We start from the raw sequence: 13408 nt of genomic DNA on the forward strand, positions 1-13408 counted from the left end.
TTGGAAGAGTCCTGTATTTTAGGTGTCCTCCCTGGCCCAGACCCAGCAGCCACCACGGGCTCCTCTCACACACCAGGGTGTCTGCAAAGTGAAAGTATCTCTTTACCTACCAAAAATGAGGAAAAAACCTTCATTCCTCAGGTATGCTGTTTTAAAATGGGAACAAACAGATAACTGTTCATCAAGAGCATTGCAATATTTATTAATCCCTCACGTTAGTTGAACTAATTAATAATATAAGAGTTACCAAGAGCAATTCTCCAACAGGATTTAGCACTGAATTATGAGTAATTGTTCACTGGAATTTTATTTAGCTAAAACTGCTTCTCTGGCAGGAAATTCTGTGTGCAGCTTGCCCAAAGCTTCATTCCCAGAATTATTTTTGGGGTGACCTGGGTGGCTCTGTGTTCCCTTGTGGAGCTGCAAGCAACACCAAGCAGGAGTTTCATTTTCCTTACATTTACTCATGACACAAAGACTTTTGTCATTCCCTTGGTCACACTGTCCTGGCATCCATCCTAAATCCTGCAGTAAGCACAGTGTGGGTGCTCCAGGCTGATTTGAGATCATCTCCTCTAATATGAAGCTGAATTAAATCAAATTGATGCAGTCCAGAAGAATTTTCAAGGTTGTCTGGGACATCAAACAAAACTTTTACACAGAGCACAATGACAGAAAAACTCACAGATGAATTTGGATTGATCCCCAGAAGCATGAAAGGCCCTTGATGTGACTCTTGTAAGAGCTACAGTTTCCCCAAATACTTTTTATTTCCTTGAAATGTCCTTTTTACAGGAAAATGGCAGATAACAGCTACTGCTAAGACAATACTCATTTTTCTGTTTGGATTTCAATGTTCACTTTGAGAGGCTTCAACTCATGAAACTAAGAAAATTCTCACAATAGAAAAAGCCACAGATGCAAAAGCTCTGATTTTGAAACTTTTGTTTCTTTTTTTTCCCCCCTGCAGGTGAGATCACCAGCACATCATCCTTACCACTGAATGTTTCCTGGGCTCAAATCCTCAGGGCAAATTTGATTTCTATCAAATATGGCCCATTTGATAAACCAAACGCTGCTGCCTGTAATCATAAAATTACATTAAATCAGCCCAATTACCCTGAAATGAACCTAAATCTGTACAGATCAGCTAATCTGAAAGAGTTATCATCTCATGGAATTAGATTGAAGCCAGACAGGCCCCATCCAGCTTCAGGATGTCGTGAGCTCCCAGCAAAGGGCTGAGAGCTCCATGGGTGGTGTGGAGGGATGGAGGGACGATCAGATGGAGGGATTGGGGTAACCTGAGCCCAGAACAGCCTCACTTGATCCCACAAATGAGGGAGAACCAGCAGCACAGCTCGTACTGGAAGCACTTTGCCACCAGTAAGAGCCCAGCACTGACTGGGGACACGGAGAGGAGGGAGCCCTGTGCTCACCCTGCTCTGGGGGTTTGATGCATCCGTGAACATTTTTACACCCATAAACTCGGACGAATTTGAGTTGGGCTGGAAGGGAGCTCAGCTTTGCAGTGTACTCTGCCTCCCTCTCCTGGCCTGTTCCCGGGAATTCTATAAATCAGCTGCTTTTGGTGCAAAGTGAACCGAGAGCAGCACGAGCCACGTTAGAATATTAGTCCATGAAGATGTGCAAAACCTACAGACGAAAAGACTGGAGCCCTGGAAATCCTCCCCAGCCCTGTGCTGAGACTGCCAAACCCACATTTGCCACGGCCCAGCAAAAAGAAAGGGAAACAGCCCGGCCAAAACACCAATAATCCCCCTTGCAGATCACAGGGGTATCAAACCCCAACAATTTCTACTCAAAAGAAACCATCACAGCCCCACTCCCCCATTAATCATTTTAAATTTATTACTAAATGTCCTCCCCAAGGGAAAGAGGAGGGGGGGAAAAAAGCATCAGTCTGAGCCACGATTGCCTAATTCAATCAAGAAGAATGAAGGCAGCAAACCTCAAGTGGAACATTACCCCGCTCAGTGAGAGTTAACATAACAAAATCCCTCCCTCCACAGGGAAAACAGAACATTCCTGGAGTGCAGTCAAACAGCACTGGGCATTCCCAGGTAACTGGGACCAGCTGGGTTAGAAAAACTGGAAGAGAAGGGGGGGAGAAAGAAAGAGAAAAATCAAATTAACCCCCTGTTCTGCTCACAGGAAAAGCAGCAGCTGCAGCCTGAGTTTGGAGTTTTCTTTGGATAAACCTAAATATGTGATTAATGGCTGGCAATAGCTGGAATACAGTAAAATGCTCAAGATCAATAGCATAATTAGCATTAGATGCAATCAGATCCAGGCAGTTCGGTCCTTGAGAAGCTCATTTGTATTTTAAACTTTCTTGTGTGTCTTTTGCCATCCAAACTGGGGATTATGTTGACTTGGGTTTTTTCCACATAGTGAACATTAAGATTTTAAATGGAAATGTTGGTACTAATTTCATCCATCTCTGATTCTAAGGAATATTAAATTTAAATAAAATGCAGAACTTTATAGAAAAAAAATCTAACAACTGAAATGGTTTCTCTGGGGTTCCTAAACATGTATAATAAATCTTCACAGGAGTTAATCCCATTTAACCAACTGTGAATGTTAAATTACCCTTCTAGTTCATTTACAGTTTGCCTTAAAGATAAAAGGTTTTGTGGGGTTTTTTGTGTGTTTGTTGGTTTTTTTTTTAATCTACAAAAGCAGTATTTTGCTGTTTACAGGAAATAAATCCCACCTTATAAATTTGGGTAGTTGGTATTTGTAACTTGATATGTTTGCTGTACTTTCCACATTATTTACTAAACCCCTAATTCTTGAGGGGGGGGAACAAGAAAATCTCAGCTTCCAACTAAGAAAACACAAGTATTTGTAGAGGACATTCAGAAATTCAAGTCCAAAAAGTCTTTTCCCTACTTATTCCTTTTTTAAAGCAACCAGCTCAGCTGGGGCTGCCCATCCCAGTAGCCTGACTCAAATCCATAGGAATTTGGGATGATGGATCACTGTTTTTTGAGTCAGTGTGTTATCAGCATCTTAAACACACAGCACACTGATAGATAAGCTGGTGAAAAACAAACTGCTCTCAGGTCTGCAGTGGGCCACTGGAAACCTGCTGCCCAAGCTGAATATATACATAAAAAGGAAAGAAAAAGGAAAAAAAGGGGGGGGGGGAAGAGGAGGGGGAAGGAAAAAAAAAGGTTTTAAGTTTCCTAGAGAATATTTGTGCTCTGTCTCAGAGTACATGTCAAGAAAAAGTTTTGGTTTTTGGTGGGGTTTTTTTGCCAAAACTTCTTTTACTTTAAAACAGGTGCTTGATAGGGAATCAGGATCCAGGCAGGAGCTGTTTTCCCACAGCACAGCAGGAGACACCAGGCAGCAGCCACCGGGGGTCAGCACCACAGCAGGAAGGACACTGATGTCAGAAACACCAGCTTTTCCAGAAAAACAGAATTATTCAGGTCGTGGGTATCAGCCACAGGTTGATGGAGAGCTGTGTCTGACAGAGGGACTGGATTATTTAGGGAGAATTTTAAAAGAGCTATTTTTTTAAGAGTCCTTTGCCATCATTACCTGTCCACAGGTGAAAAACAGAGCAAGGAGCTCCAATCCACTGCAATCATAAAAATGGCATCTTGATTTAACCTTTTGTTCGACTCATTACTGGAGCCTTCCCAGACTTCCCAGCAGCTGGGAAATATGGATAAATAGAGTAAATAAATGTTCCCAGAGCTGTATGATGCCGCAGCCAGGTCACTCTGAATATTTCTAACACATTTAAGGGAACTGAAGTACCTTTGAACCACCTGCACTTGCCCTGCAAAGCTTCCAGTGCAGCCAGGAAAGAATCAAACCCTTATTTGCAGCCTGTAGAAATCACCATACACTCCCAGCTGAGCACACAAGTGCTGCTGATCATGGAATCACAGAATCCCAGAATGGTTTGGGTTGGAAGGACCTTAAAGCTCTTCCAGTCCCAACCCCTGCCCTGAGCAGGGACACCTTCCACCAGCCCAGGTTGCTCCAAGCCCCGTCCAACCTGGCCTTGGACACTTCCAGGGATGGGGCAGCCACAGCTTCTCTGGGCAACCTGTGCCAGGGCCTCCCCACCCTCACAGGGAAGGATTTATTCCCAATATCCCCTCTCTCCCTGCCCTCTGTCCATACGAATCCATTCCTCTTGTCCTGTCACTCCATGTCTTTGCAAAAAGCCCCTTTCCAGCCTTCCTGCAGCAGCCACAGCCCCATCACTCAGCATTCCTCAGGGATATTCCTGGCAAACCTGAGGCTGAGCTGGTGAGTTCTGCAGCCACTGAAGCAGATTGTGCCCTTGTTTTGGTGTCTGCAAAATCCAGCTCATGACAGGCAACACCTGTGTAAGAGAACCTGAGCAGCTCAAACCAGGGACAGACTGTTTTTATCCAGGCAGAAAGATGCTGCAGGGAGGATGAAACTTCTTTTTGCTGTAACTCACAGCATCAGATGCCTTTTGTTTTGCCAAGCTTTGACAGACACACTCTGAATTCCCTGGAATTTAACTTATTTGCTTTTTTAACCATTTGGTTGAGGGCAGCACTTCCAGCCCCCTCACAAAAGAGAGTCAGTGCTGTGCACACAGAATATAACCCACCATAACTGCCCTGCTCGAGTAATGGGTGAGCAGGAAAATAAAAGAATAGTGGAAATGCAAATAAATTTAATTGCCTGGAACTTGCTCTCCTCACCAGAGGCAGCACAGCCCAGCTGGCAGAGCAGCCCTGGGGTGAGCAGGTCGTGCCATTAACCAGAGTGGGGGCAGTTTGCTCCAAGGTCACCAGCTCTGGATGCTGTGCTGGGAGCCCTTAAATAGGTGCTTTTTGGATAATTATGGTATTACAGGATAATACTGCAAAAATGCAATATTCCTCATTTGCAACCCATCTGCCACAACTCTTGGGACACTGCAGCATCATCTTTCTCTTCTGCAGGAATAAAAACATCCCTTTCTCTCTCCCAACCTGTTTTCTCTTTACACAGAGGTTTGGTGATGCCACATTTTCATTCCCAAAACTAATGGAATCAAACACATTTTCCCTATTCAGACACTTTTCCCATGTTTAAATCTCATACATTATTTCATTCCCAGCCAAGATAGCATATGGGTATTTTGAGAGTATTGTCTTCTGGCTCTGTAGGAATGTTCAGTTTTGGAAGGTCTCACATCACTGCAGCCATTGCATCAACCAGGGTAATAAAGCACAAAGGCAATAACACCTCAGCCTCGTTCAGCTGCTCTCCCAGTTCACATGCTGATGGCCTGGATGTGTTCTAGTAAAATACTTTCATTATTTCACATCAGAACTTAGGAAAAAATATCCATTTACACGATTCTCAAAAATCCCCACCTACCATAAAACAGGATAAAGCCAGAGCAAAGGCAAAGCTTTGCTTCATGTCTTTCATCCCCTTTTCCTTTCTATTAATGCATGGCCATTAAAATTGCCTCCAAGACCTCCATAGGAAGAATAATAACTAACTCCTGTTTGTAGCTGCAAATCCAATCATACACACATTTTCAGTTCATTATTTTGGTGTCATAAAAACATGAGGGTTGCAATTGCAAGGAGTTATTACATCCATATACTTTGCTATTCAGGAGCATTAATTGACAAAACCAAATTTGTCCATCAGGAGGGCAGATGAACCCTGCCCATAATTGAATCAGGAGTAAATCAGCTCACAAGTGGTTCACATACAGATGGTGTAATAATCAAGTCTGTTGAGATGACAGGGAACAATTTATATTTAATTTATGCAAGAAAAATACGTTCAATATTTTCCTTCTGTTTTCTGTTGTTGGTTTGGTTTTTTTTTTGTCAGATACTCGATGGTTTATGACAGTCATAACATTTGGGAAAAGCTTCTCCTTGTTGTTTGAAGGATAAACCCCTCCTGCTGTGCATCATATAAATAGATGTAGGTACATGGATAGAATTTCACAGTTGATGGTGCACCCATGGTCACTGCTGCTCCCCCTCAGGGGCTGGGCTGGTTTTAAGCAGATTAATCACATCTACATGGGATAAGGGGTGAAGTGACAGAGGAATTACTTGGCCACAGAGGGGGTGGGATGCAGCCCCACAGCACTGGGCACCTCAGCTCCCAAATGTGCTGCCTGTTCAACAGGACCCCAGAAGTCCAGGGTAGTTCTGCAGGGAGTAAAGCCTGGAGAATCCAAGGAAATGTGGATTCAGCTCCAGCCCAAGTCCAACTTTCACTGTCTCTTTAACACCCAAACTCCCTACATCCCCATTTTTGGAAAATACTGTTTTTCTCCCCTCTCCCAAGGAGGTACAATCCATCACCCTCAGGACACCATCTGGCCATCAGAAACATCTGATCTCTGCTGTGAGAGACCCCTGACCCCCTGTCCCAGCCAGGCACTGCAATTCCAGTTCCCATGGGCTTTTCCAGTCTGAAATGAGCCACAGCAGGAAATCCCCTCACAGATAATGAACCCTCCAGTCTCTTACACCCCACTTTGCCCACTGAAATTGTGTCTTCATTGATCTCTCATGCACTTCTCATTTATATTTTTGAGTATTAAAAGACCTTGTCTGTGGTGCCTTTGCCCTTCAGAGCCTTGTGCAGCCCCAGGGTCACCTGCAGCTTCCTGAGCAAACAGCAATGGCCCAATATTTGTGGGATTAAAAGGATAATACAGTAAAGCAATAAAAGACATAGACAGCAAGTGGACTCCATCCACTCTTTTCCTCCTGGGAGCACAGGGCTACCTAATGAAGTGAAGAGAGGGAGATAAATGTCACTTCTTTTTATCCCTAATAACAGCTCATTCCACTGGGTGGAAGAGAAAAATATTAGTGACCTTCCCATTTCATTCGTGTGGCCCCTGAATCTATTCAGCTCAGGCAGGAGCACATCACCTGTCAAGGAGCATTTTTACTATTTGCTTTTCTGGGAAGAGGGAAATGACATTAATTCAAGTGCTGGAGCTGGAGAGGATCAGATTATCCAGTTCTCACCTAAAACACAGAACTCCAGGGGCTGCTGGAGCAGTTGGTTTCTGACACTTCCTCGTCATCTCGGGAAAACAGGGATTTGGTTTTGACAAAAATGACACTCCTTTCCACACCAACACACACAAGGTGATTTAGCATGACAGTATCATACATGGAAAGCTGACAGGGACTTTTATCAAGCACCACAGTGATGAGCACAGAGATTTATGTGGTTGTTTTCGAGCTGCTGAAGCCTGTTCTGACACCAGCATGTAAACCCAGACCACAGCTCCACCCCGGGGAACAGAAACCTTGCAGGGCAGGCAGGTTTAGTAACAGGTAAAAACTCAACATTTCTGCCCCATGAAGTCTCAACAGAATAACAGGCAATTCTGTGATGCTGCAGGCAGTTTTCTCTTCCAGGGCTGGCCAGCAGCACAACACCCTCAGGTTTCTGCATTGTAGTGGCAGGACAAGGAGCAGAGAGTTCACACTGAAAGAAATTTGGGTTGGATACCTAAATTGGATACCTAAAATGGAAAAAATTCCTCCCTGTGAGGGTGGTGAGGCCCTGGCACAGGTTGCCCAGAGAAGCTGTGGCTGCCCCATCCCTGGAAGTGTCCAAGGCCAGGTTGGACAGGGCTTGGAGCAACCTGGGCTAGTGGAAGGTGTCCCTGCCCATGGCAGGGGGTGGGAATTAGATGAGCTTTAAGGTCCCTTTCAACCCAAAGCATTCCATGACTGAGCATCACGAGTCACTGATGCCTCACCCAGGATACCACTGGTCCCCCCCACCCAGGAAGACCAGGCCCTTGGGGATCACCAAACCCACCTCACTTCACCCACCTGAGACCTGCTCCTGCCTCTTGCTTTCCCCAAACCAGGAAACCCAACCCCAGGCACAGTAATTAACCCGGGCTGTCAAATCATATTTGAAAACATCTTCGCCATCCACACCCCCCTCTTCTCCTGGGAGAGCAAATAAACAGCTTGTTACCATGAAAGATTTATTACTGACTAATGCACACAGGAAACCCGATGCACTGAGTACCAGGGAACACATTCCCAGCCCGGATTCTGTGTGGTCTCAGACCAACAGATCCAAGCAGATTTTATGCTGTTTTTTTCTTGTTGTCCATGAGAGGAAAGAAAAGCTGTCACTAAAGGTTTAATCAGATGCTCTCAGAGCTGGAACCTGAGCTCTGAAATCAGGAAACCCAGAAGCAGCAAAGATCTGATGGGAACCACCCCTGGAAGTGTTCAAGGCCAGGTTGGACAGGGCTTGGAGCAACCTGATCTAGTGGAAGGTGTCCCTGCCCCTGGAAGGGAGTGGAACTGGATGAGATTTAAGGTCTCTTCCAACCCAAACCATTCTGGGACTCTGTGACATCTCCCTCAGTACCCGGTGGCACAGCTAAACTCAGCCTGGGAGTCAAACCAAGCTCACATCCAGCTGGGGAGCAGCTACCAGAGTGGGACACAGCCTGCAAGTGCTGCATGATGGATATGTAATGGAAAGATAATATGGAAAAGATTCACTGCAAAATCCCAGGGTCTGGACGATTTTCAAATTGCTTTCTTGCTCGTTCTGGTCACATCTTCAATCAAGGTCCTTATTTCATAACCAAAGGAAAATTAACTGGCAAGGCATAAAGAAAAAATATTGGGAGCCTAAAAAAAATCAGTAGCGTCTGTGAGCCAAGGAATTGATGGAAAATGACAATTAATCTAATGGAGCAGTGAGTCAGAGAATAATGCATGATGGTAAATCCAGAAAACTGCATTATACCAAACAAATTGCTTGGAATCTGCCCATGTATAAAATAAATGGTTTCTCTGCTAAGCCAAGCTTCTAGAAAGCCCTCAGCTCTCCTTGAGACCAGGCCTCATTTCACATATTCAATATTTCATGGGAGAACAGAGGGGAAATACCCTTCAAATTCTCAGTCACCCTCATTTTTAAGTTCGGTTGTGCCAATCATAAATCTTTCAGACCTTTTTCTTTTTCTCCTAAAATTAAAAATTAGAACCTTTCATTTTGGTACCAGTAAAATTTATGGCATGTACCTGTGCCAGATTCAAATTTGTGCTTCAAGCAGGAAAGATCCTCCAGCATTGCCTGGCAGAGGGGAATTTCTGCTGGGATCAGGAAGATTTAGGACAGGGCTATGAATCCAGCCCAATTCCCAATTACTGCTTTTGGAAATCACCAGCCCTGCAGTCAGGTTGGAGAAGGCAAAACCCCACCAACCCACATGGTTTGCCAACGAAACAGAAACCTTATTCCCTGAGCCACCCCAGGCAGGAATTACAGCCCCTCTTTGGAAATCAAACTCCCTCTAAATGTGACCACATCCCCAGGTGACAATGACAGATCTTTCAGGCATCAGCCGTATTTAATGCCTGTGACAGCAAGGATTTACTGCCTTGGGAAGCTGGAATTTTGTCAGTGAATTCCCAAAGCAGGGAGCACTGTTCCCTGTGCTCCTGGCAAATAAACACCCAGGTAACCACAGGGAACACATCCCAGCAAACAAAGTTATTGAGGTGCAGTAAATTGGTGAGATAAGGGGCAGTACAATAGGATGGGAAGAGAGAAATTTAACTTTCCAAGGAGCATCCCATGTGCTGTGCCAGCAAACGGTGCTCCAGAGGGTAAATAAAGAGCAAGTGCTTGTGCAGAGGGCAGAGCAGCTCTGGGGCAGGGCTGCCATGTGATAACACAATCATCAGACTGATACTGTGATTATGCAAATCTCCACGGGCTGTGCTGGAATAATCAGCCAATTGTGCAGAATCAGCTGCACGGAAGAACTTCCCAAGTTTCCATGGATGGGGACGAGGTGCAGTTGGGAGGAGGAGGAGGGTTAACTTTCCAACATTCAGCTTTTGGTTTGCAGAGCAAGTTATTGAAGAGCAGCACTGGGAGAAAGGGAGACGTTTGCAAGGGGGTGTCACACCCTCTGCTCCTCTCCATCAAGGACAGATAATGCCCCACACCCCCCAAGGCACGTTTTGCCAGCAGAGCCCAGCTCTTCTCACAGGGGATTTGGAGGAGAAGAGTCCTTATACCAAAGGCAGAAGCTACAAAACCCATGAGCTTGTTCCAGGTGGGGCATCAAAGGTGCTGTCGAGCCTGTGATCTATCTGGAGCTCAGCAATTCTCCAGGCACATCATCTGACATTTAATTAAGGCCAAGACCTTTATCATTCAAGCACATCACAGGGTTATTAAGAAGCCCAAATGTCACCAATGCCAGCGATGTGGCACTGGGTGTCTGCAAGTGTTTCCTGTGAGATTTGGGCTGTTTGGGTCAGAACTGACTCCTCACAGCTCCTCAGGGATTGTCACTGGGGAGAATCACAGGGGCAAGATCTGCTTTTATGGTTTGTATTTGCACAGCCCTACACAACATGGAGCCTTTTTATGGCTCTACCCCAAATGCCATTTGTCCAGTGACACAGGACACAACTAAGTAACCAGAGTTTGATGTCCCAAACATGAGCCCATTCCTGTTTCCTCAGGGCATCCCTCCTGCCCACACCTCGAGGGCCTATGACCACGGACAGAGCCACAAATATATCAGCTGAAGTTCTGCTTTCAGGTGTGCTGAGTATAAATTACCATTACCATAAGGATAGAAAACACATATAATCTGCTCAAATCACTTGGGGTGTCAGTGGCATCCATGGCAGACATCCTTACATTGTACACACCTTGTACCTGAGAGAACACCTAGAAAATCCTGCTAATACAATCCACCAGAAGGAAAAAAATCTTCTGCTTGGGTTACTGCAGTGGGATTCAAAAGCCCTGGAGTCACAGGTTTCCTCTCTGGCATTTTCCTCTAAGAAAGGACATGCAAAAGCAAACCAAATTAAAATTACCACCTGTGTTTTTTCCACCTGGTTGGTCTCACTAATTTGGGAAACAAATTGCTAACCCAGGACTGGGGCTTTCTCAAACATCTCCTCTTCAGGTAACATCCAACACCATGGATCCACGGCCTTAGGACTGATCCCAGGACATGGAATAGGGAAGTTTAACACCAAACCCTCCTGGAGATCTGCCTGACATTACCTTGGAGGCAGCTGCATGAACTCAGGCTTGATTAACTGCTCAGCTGTCAGCTAACAGTCACCCAGCTCAGCCTGTGAAAGTACTACAAGAGGCACAGCAGAAGTTGCAAAAAGGTCTGCAGGAAACCCTAATAACATGATATTTTGAATTTCACCACAGAAATAGAAACATACAATCCAAACATCATTTGCTGCAGGATTGGTTGGGGAGGAGAGAGAGAAAAGAGGAGAGAAAAAGAGGATGGGACATTTTGGAGGATATTTGTGCTAAGATATCTGCACCAGCACAAACAGTATTAAAGTACCAGTAGGTCTGGGTAAAACAAGCCTAAAATACAATCTCTAGGCTCTAAAAATTCAGAGCAAGTGTTGTTATGGCATCGTTGCAGAAAGCCAGGCTTTCTCCACAGCAAGTAAACAAACACATCCATCCTCAGAGCTACCTGGCAGCAGGGAGAGGAAAAAGAGAACAAGTCTTGTAAAATCCCTTATCCAGTGTATTAGATTTGGGAACTCAGGTATGAAGTAGGGTGAAAGCAAAAGCTCTGGGGCATTTCATGGACTGGTACTTCAGAGCACCAGGAACAACCAGTGTGAGGAACAATTAATGAAAGCAAGAGGCAAACATGGAAAATTTGGGATTAGTCATGTTCCACACCACCTGCTTAACAGCCAGAAGGCACAGACAAGAGAGAACCAGGCCCATCTGTAGAGACTTATAAATGTATGAAAACAACTGGGGAAAGGATCAGAGCTGCCAGATGCTACAATAACACAGACAACCAAGGAAAGCAATGGAAAACAACAAACACTTTGTCCTTCACAGCCCTGACCACCAAAGCAGAGATCCACACACCTGGAGATGCTCTGGACTGCAGCATCACCCTCCAAAACAGCAAATCAACCTCCACTTTGGGTGCCGTGATTTTGAAATGGAAAAATCACCACACGTGTTGTGTTCACACCAAAACACAACAGTGACTTCCAGTGTCAAGGAAAGAGCAGCTTGTTCCAGTCCACATTAACCAAAAACCACACAACCATCCCAACCCCTGCTCATATTTGTAACTATTTGGGCAAAAAAGCTTTGGAATCATCTCATGGGAAGCTGAGGCAGGTGTGCAAATGCAAGAGGGGTCCAGTTTTCCCTTTGGAAAACACTGGGTTTTAGGGAAGAACTTGGGAAACAGGACAGGGAGAGGACACTAAGGGCATTGCAAACCAGGAGGTGGGATGGGCTATAAGGTGGTAGCTGCACACGTTCCTCTCTTACCTGCTTCCATGAGCTGGCACTGCTGCCCAAAAACTTGTGAGAAGGTAACAGGCCCTGGTGCAGGGCTGGAGGTCACCGGAGGGGAGTCCATAGTTCTCTCAGCGTCCTCTGTGTTAGTCATGGAGCAGAGCCCAGCAGCTCTGAGAAGCTCCTGTGCCCCACAGATCCTCAGCGGGCAGGAGGAGACCCCCAGGGAGCAATGGTGCCTCTCCCGGAACTCCCAGGATGCTCCTTTCCCTGTTTTCAAGGGGCAGTATCAGCACACGTTTTCAGTTGAGTGTCATCAGTATTTTCATTGAGGAAAATTAAGAGTCTGTGCGTGTCCCAGGAGGTTCTTATTCGTCCTGGGCAGGTCTGGTGGCTTCAGGCACAAATTAGCACCAGGCACTGAGGATTGGCCCCTTCGGGGGTTTCTGCCATGGTTTGAGCAAAGTCATGAGGTTCTTCTCCTCCCGAGGTGTCTAAACCCAGCAGCAGTTTGTCCGTGAGCCCGGGCACATCCCCTGCCGGGAACACGGGAGTTTTCCCACCGCGGGATGCTGGAGCCGGGAGCCTCCGTTCTTCCAACCCTCCCGCTGCGAGGGCCCCGGGGATGCTGGAGCACCGCAAAGATCCTTCTCCGCCTCTCCCCGGGGCTTTGAGCCCGAGCTTCACCTCAGGAGGTCACAGGAGGCTTCCAGGGGACGCGGCCCCCTCTGGGACCGGCGGCCCCGGGGCTGCGGCGGGCGGGCTCCGCTCGGGGGGCTCCGGCAGCTCCCGGCATCACCCCCCCCGCCGCTTATCCCTTCCCTACAGCCCGCTCCCCCCTTCCCCCAGCCGAACCGGCGAGGGGGAGGAGACTGGAGCCACGTTAAGTAACATCCTCTGCCCTGCTGCAGTGGCTGCCTGTCCCTCCTCCCTCTGCCCGGATGCAGCGGCTGCTCCCGGAGCGCTCCTGGAGGCGCTTGGAAGTGCTAACTCAGGCAGGGAACGGCGAACAGCCTGACTTAACCCTCTCCCGGCTGCCTTAACCCTCCCCCGCCCGCCTGCCCGCCGGGATGCTCAAGGGAAAGGG

The 13408-nt window shown here is 46.5% G+C and overlaps 1 protein-coding gene across 1 annotated transcript in view; it reads right to left on the reverse strand.

The window, feature by feature from the left end:
- The window catches only part of KAZN (kazrin, periplakin interacting protein), a 200781-nt gene extending 187645 nt beyond the window's left edge, over positions 1-13136 (reverse strand). Inside the window, exon 1 of the mRNA XM_027702887.1 lies at positions 12355-13136. Coding sequence (XP_027558688.1) covers positions 12355-12475 — 121 coding nt within the window. The 5' untranslated portion in view covers positions 12476-13136. The remainder of the gene's footprint in view (positions 1-12354) is intronic.
- Positions 13137-13408: the final 272 nt, after the last annotated feature.

The sequence above is a fragment of the Neopelma chrysocephalum genome, unplaced genomic scaffold, assembly GCF_003984885.1.
Source record: "Neopelma chrysocephalum unplaced genomic scaffold, ASM398488v2 Primary Assembly neopelma1_200, whole genome shotgun sequence".
NCBI classification, from domain to species: domain Eukaryota; kingdom Metazoa; phylum Chordata; class Aves; order Passeriformes; family Pipridae; genus Neopelma; species Neopelma chrysocephalum.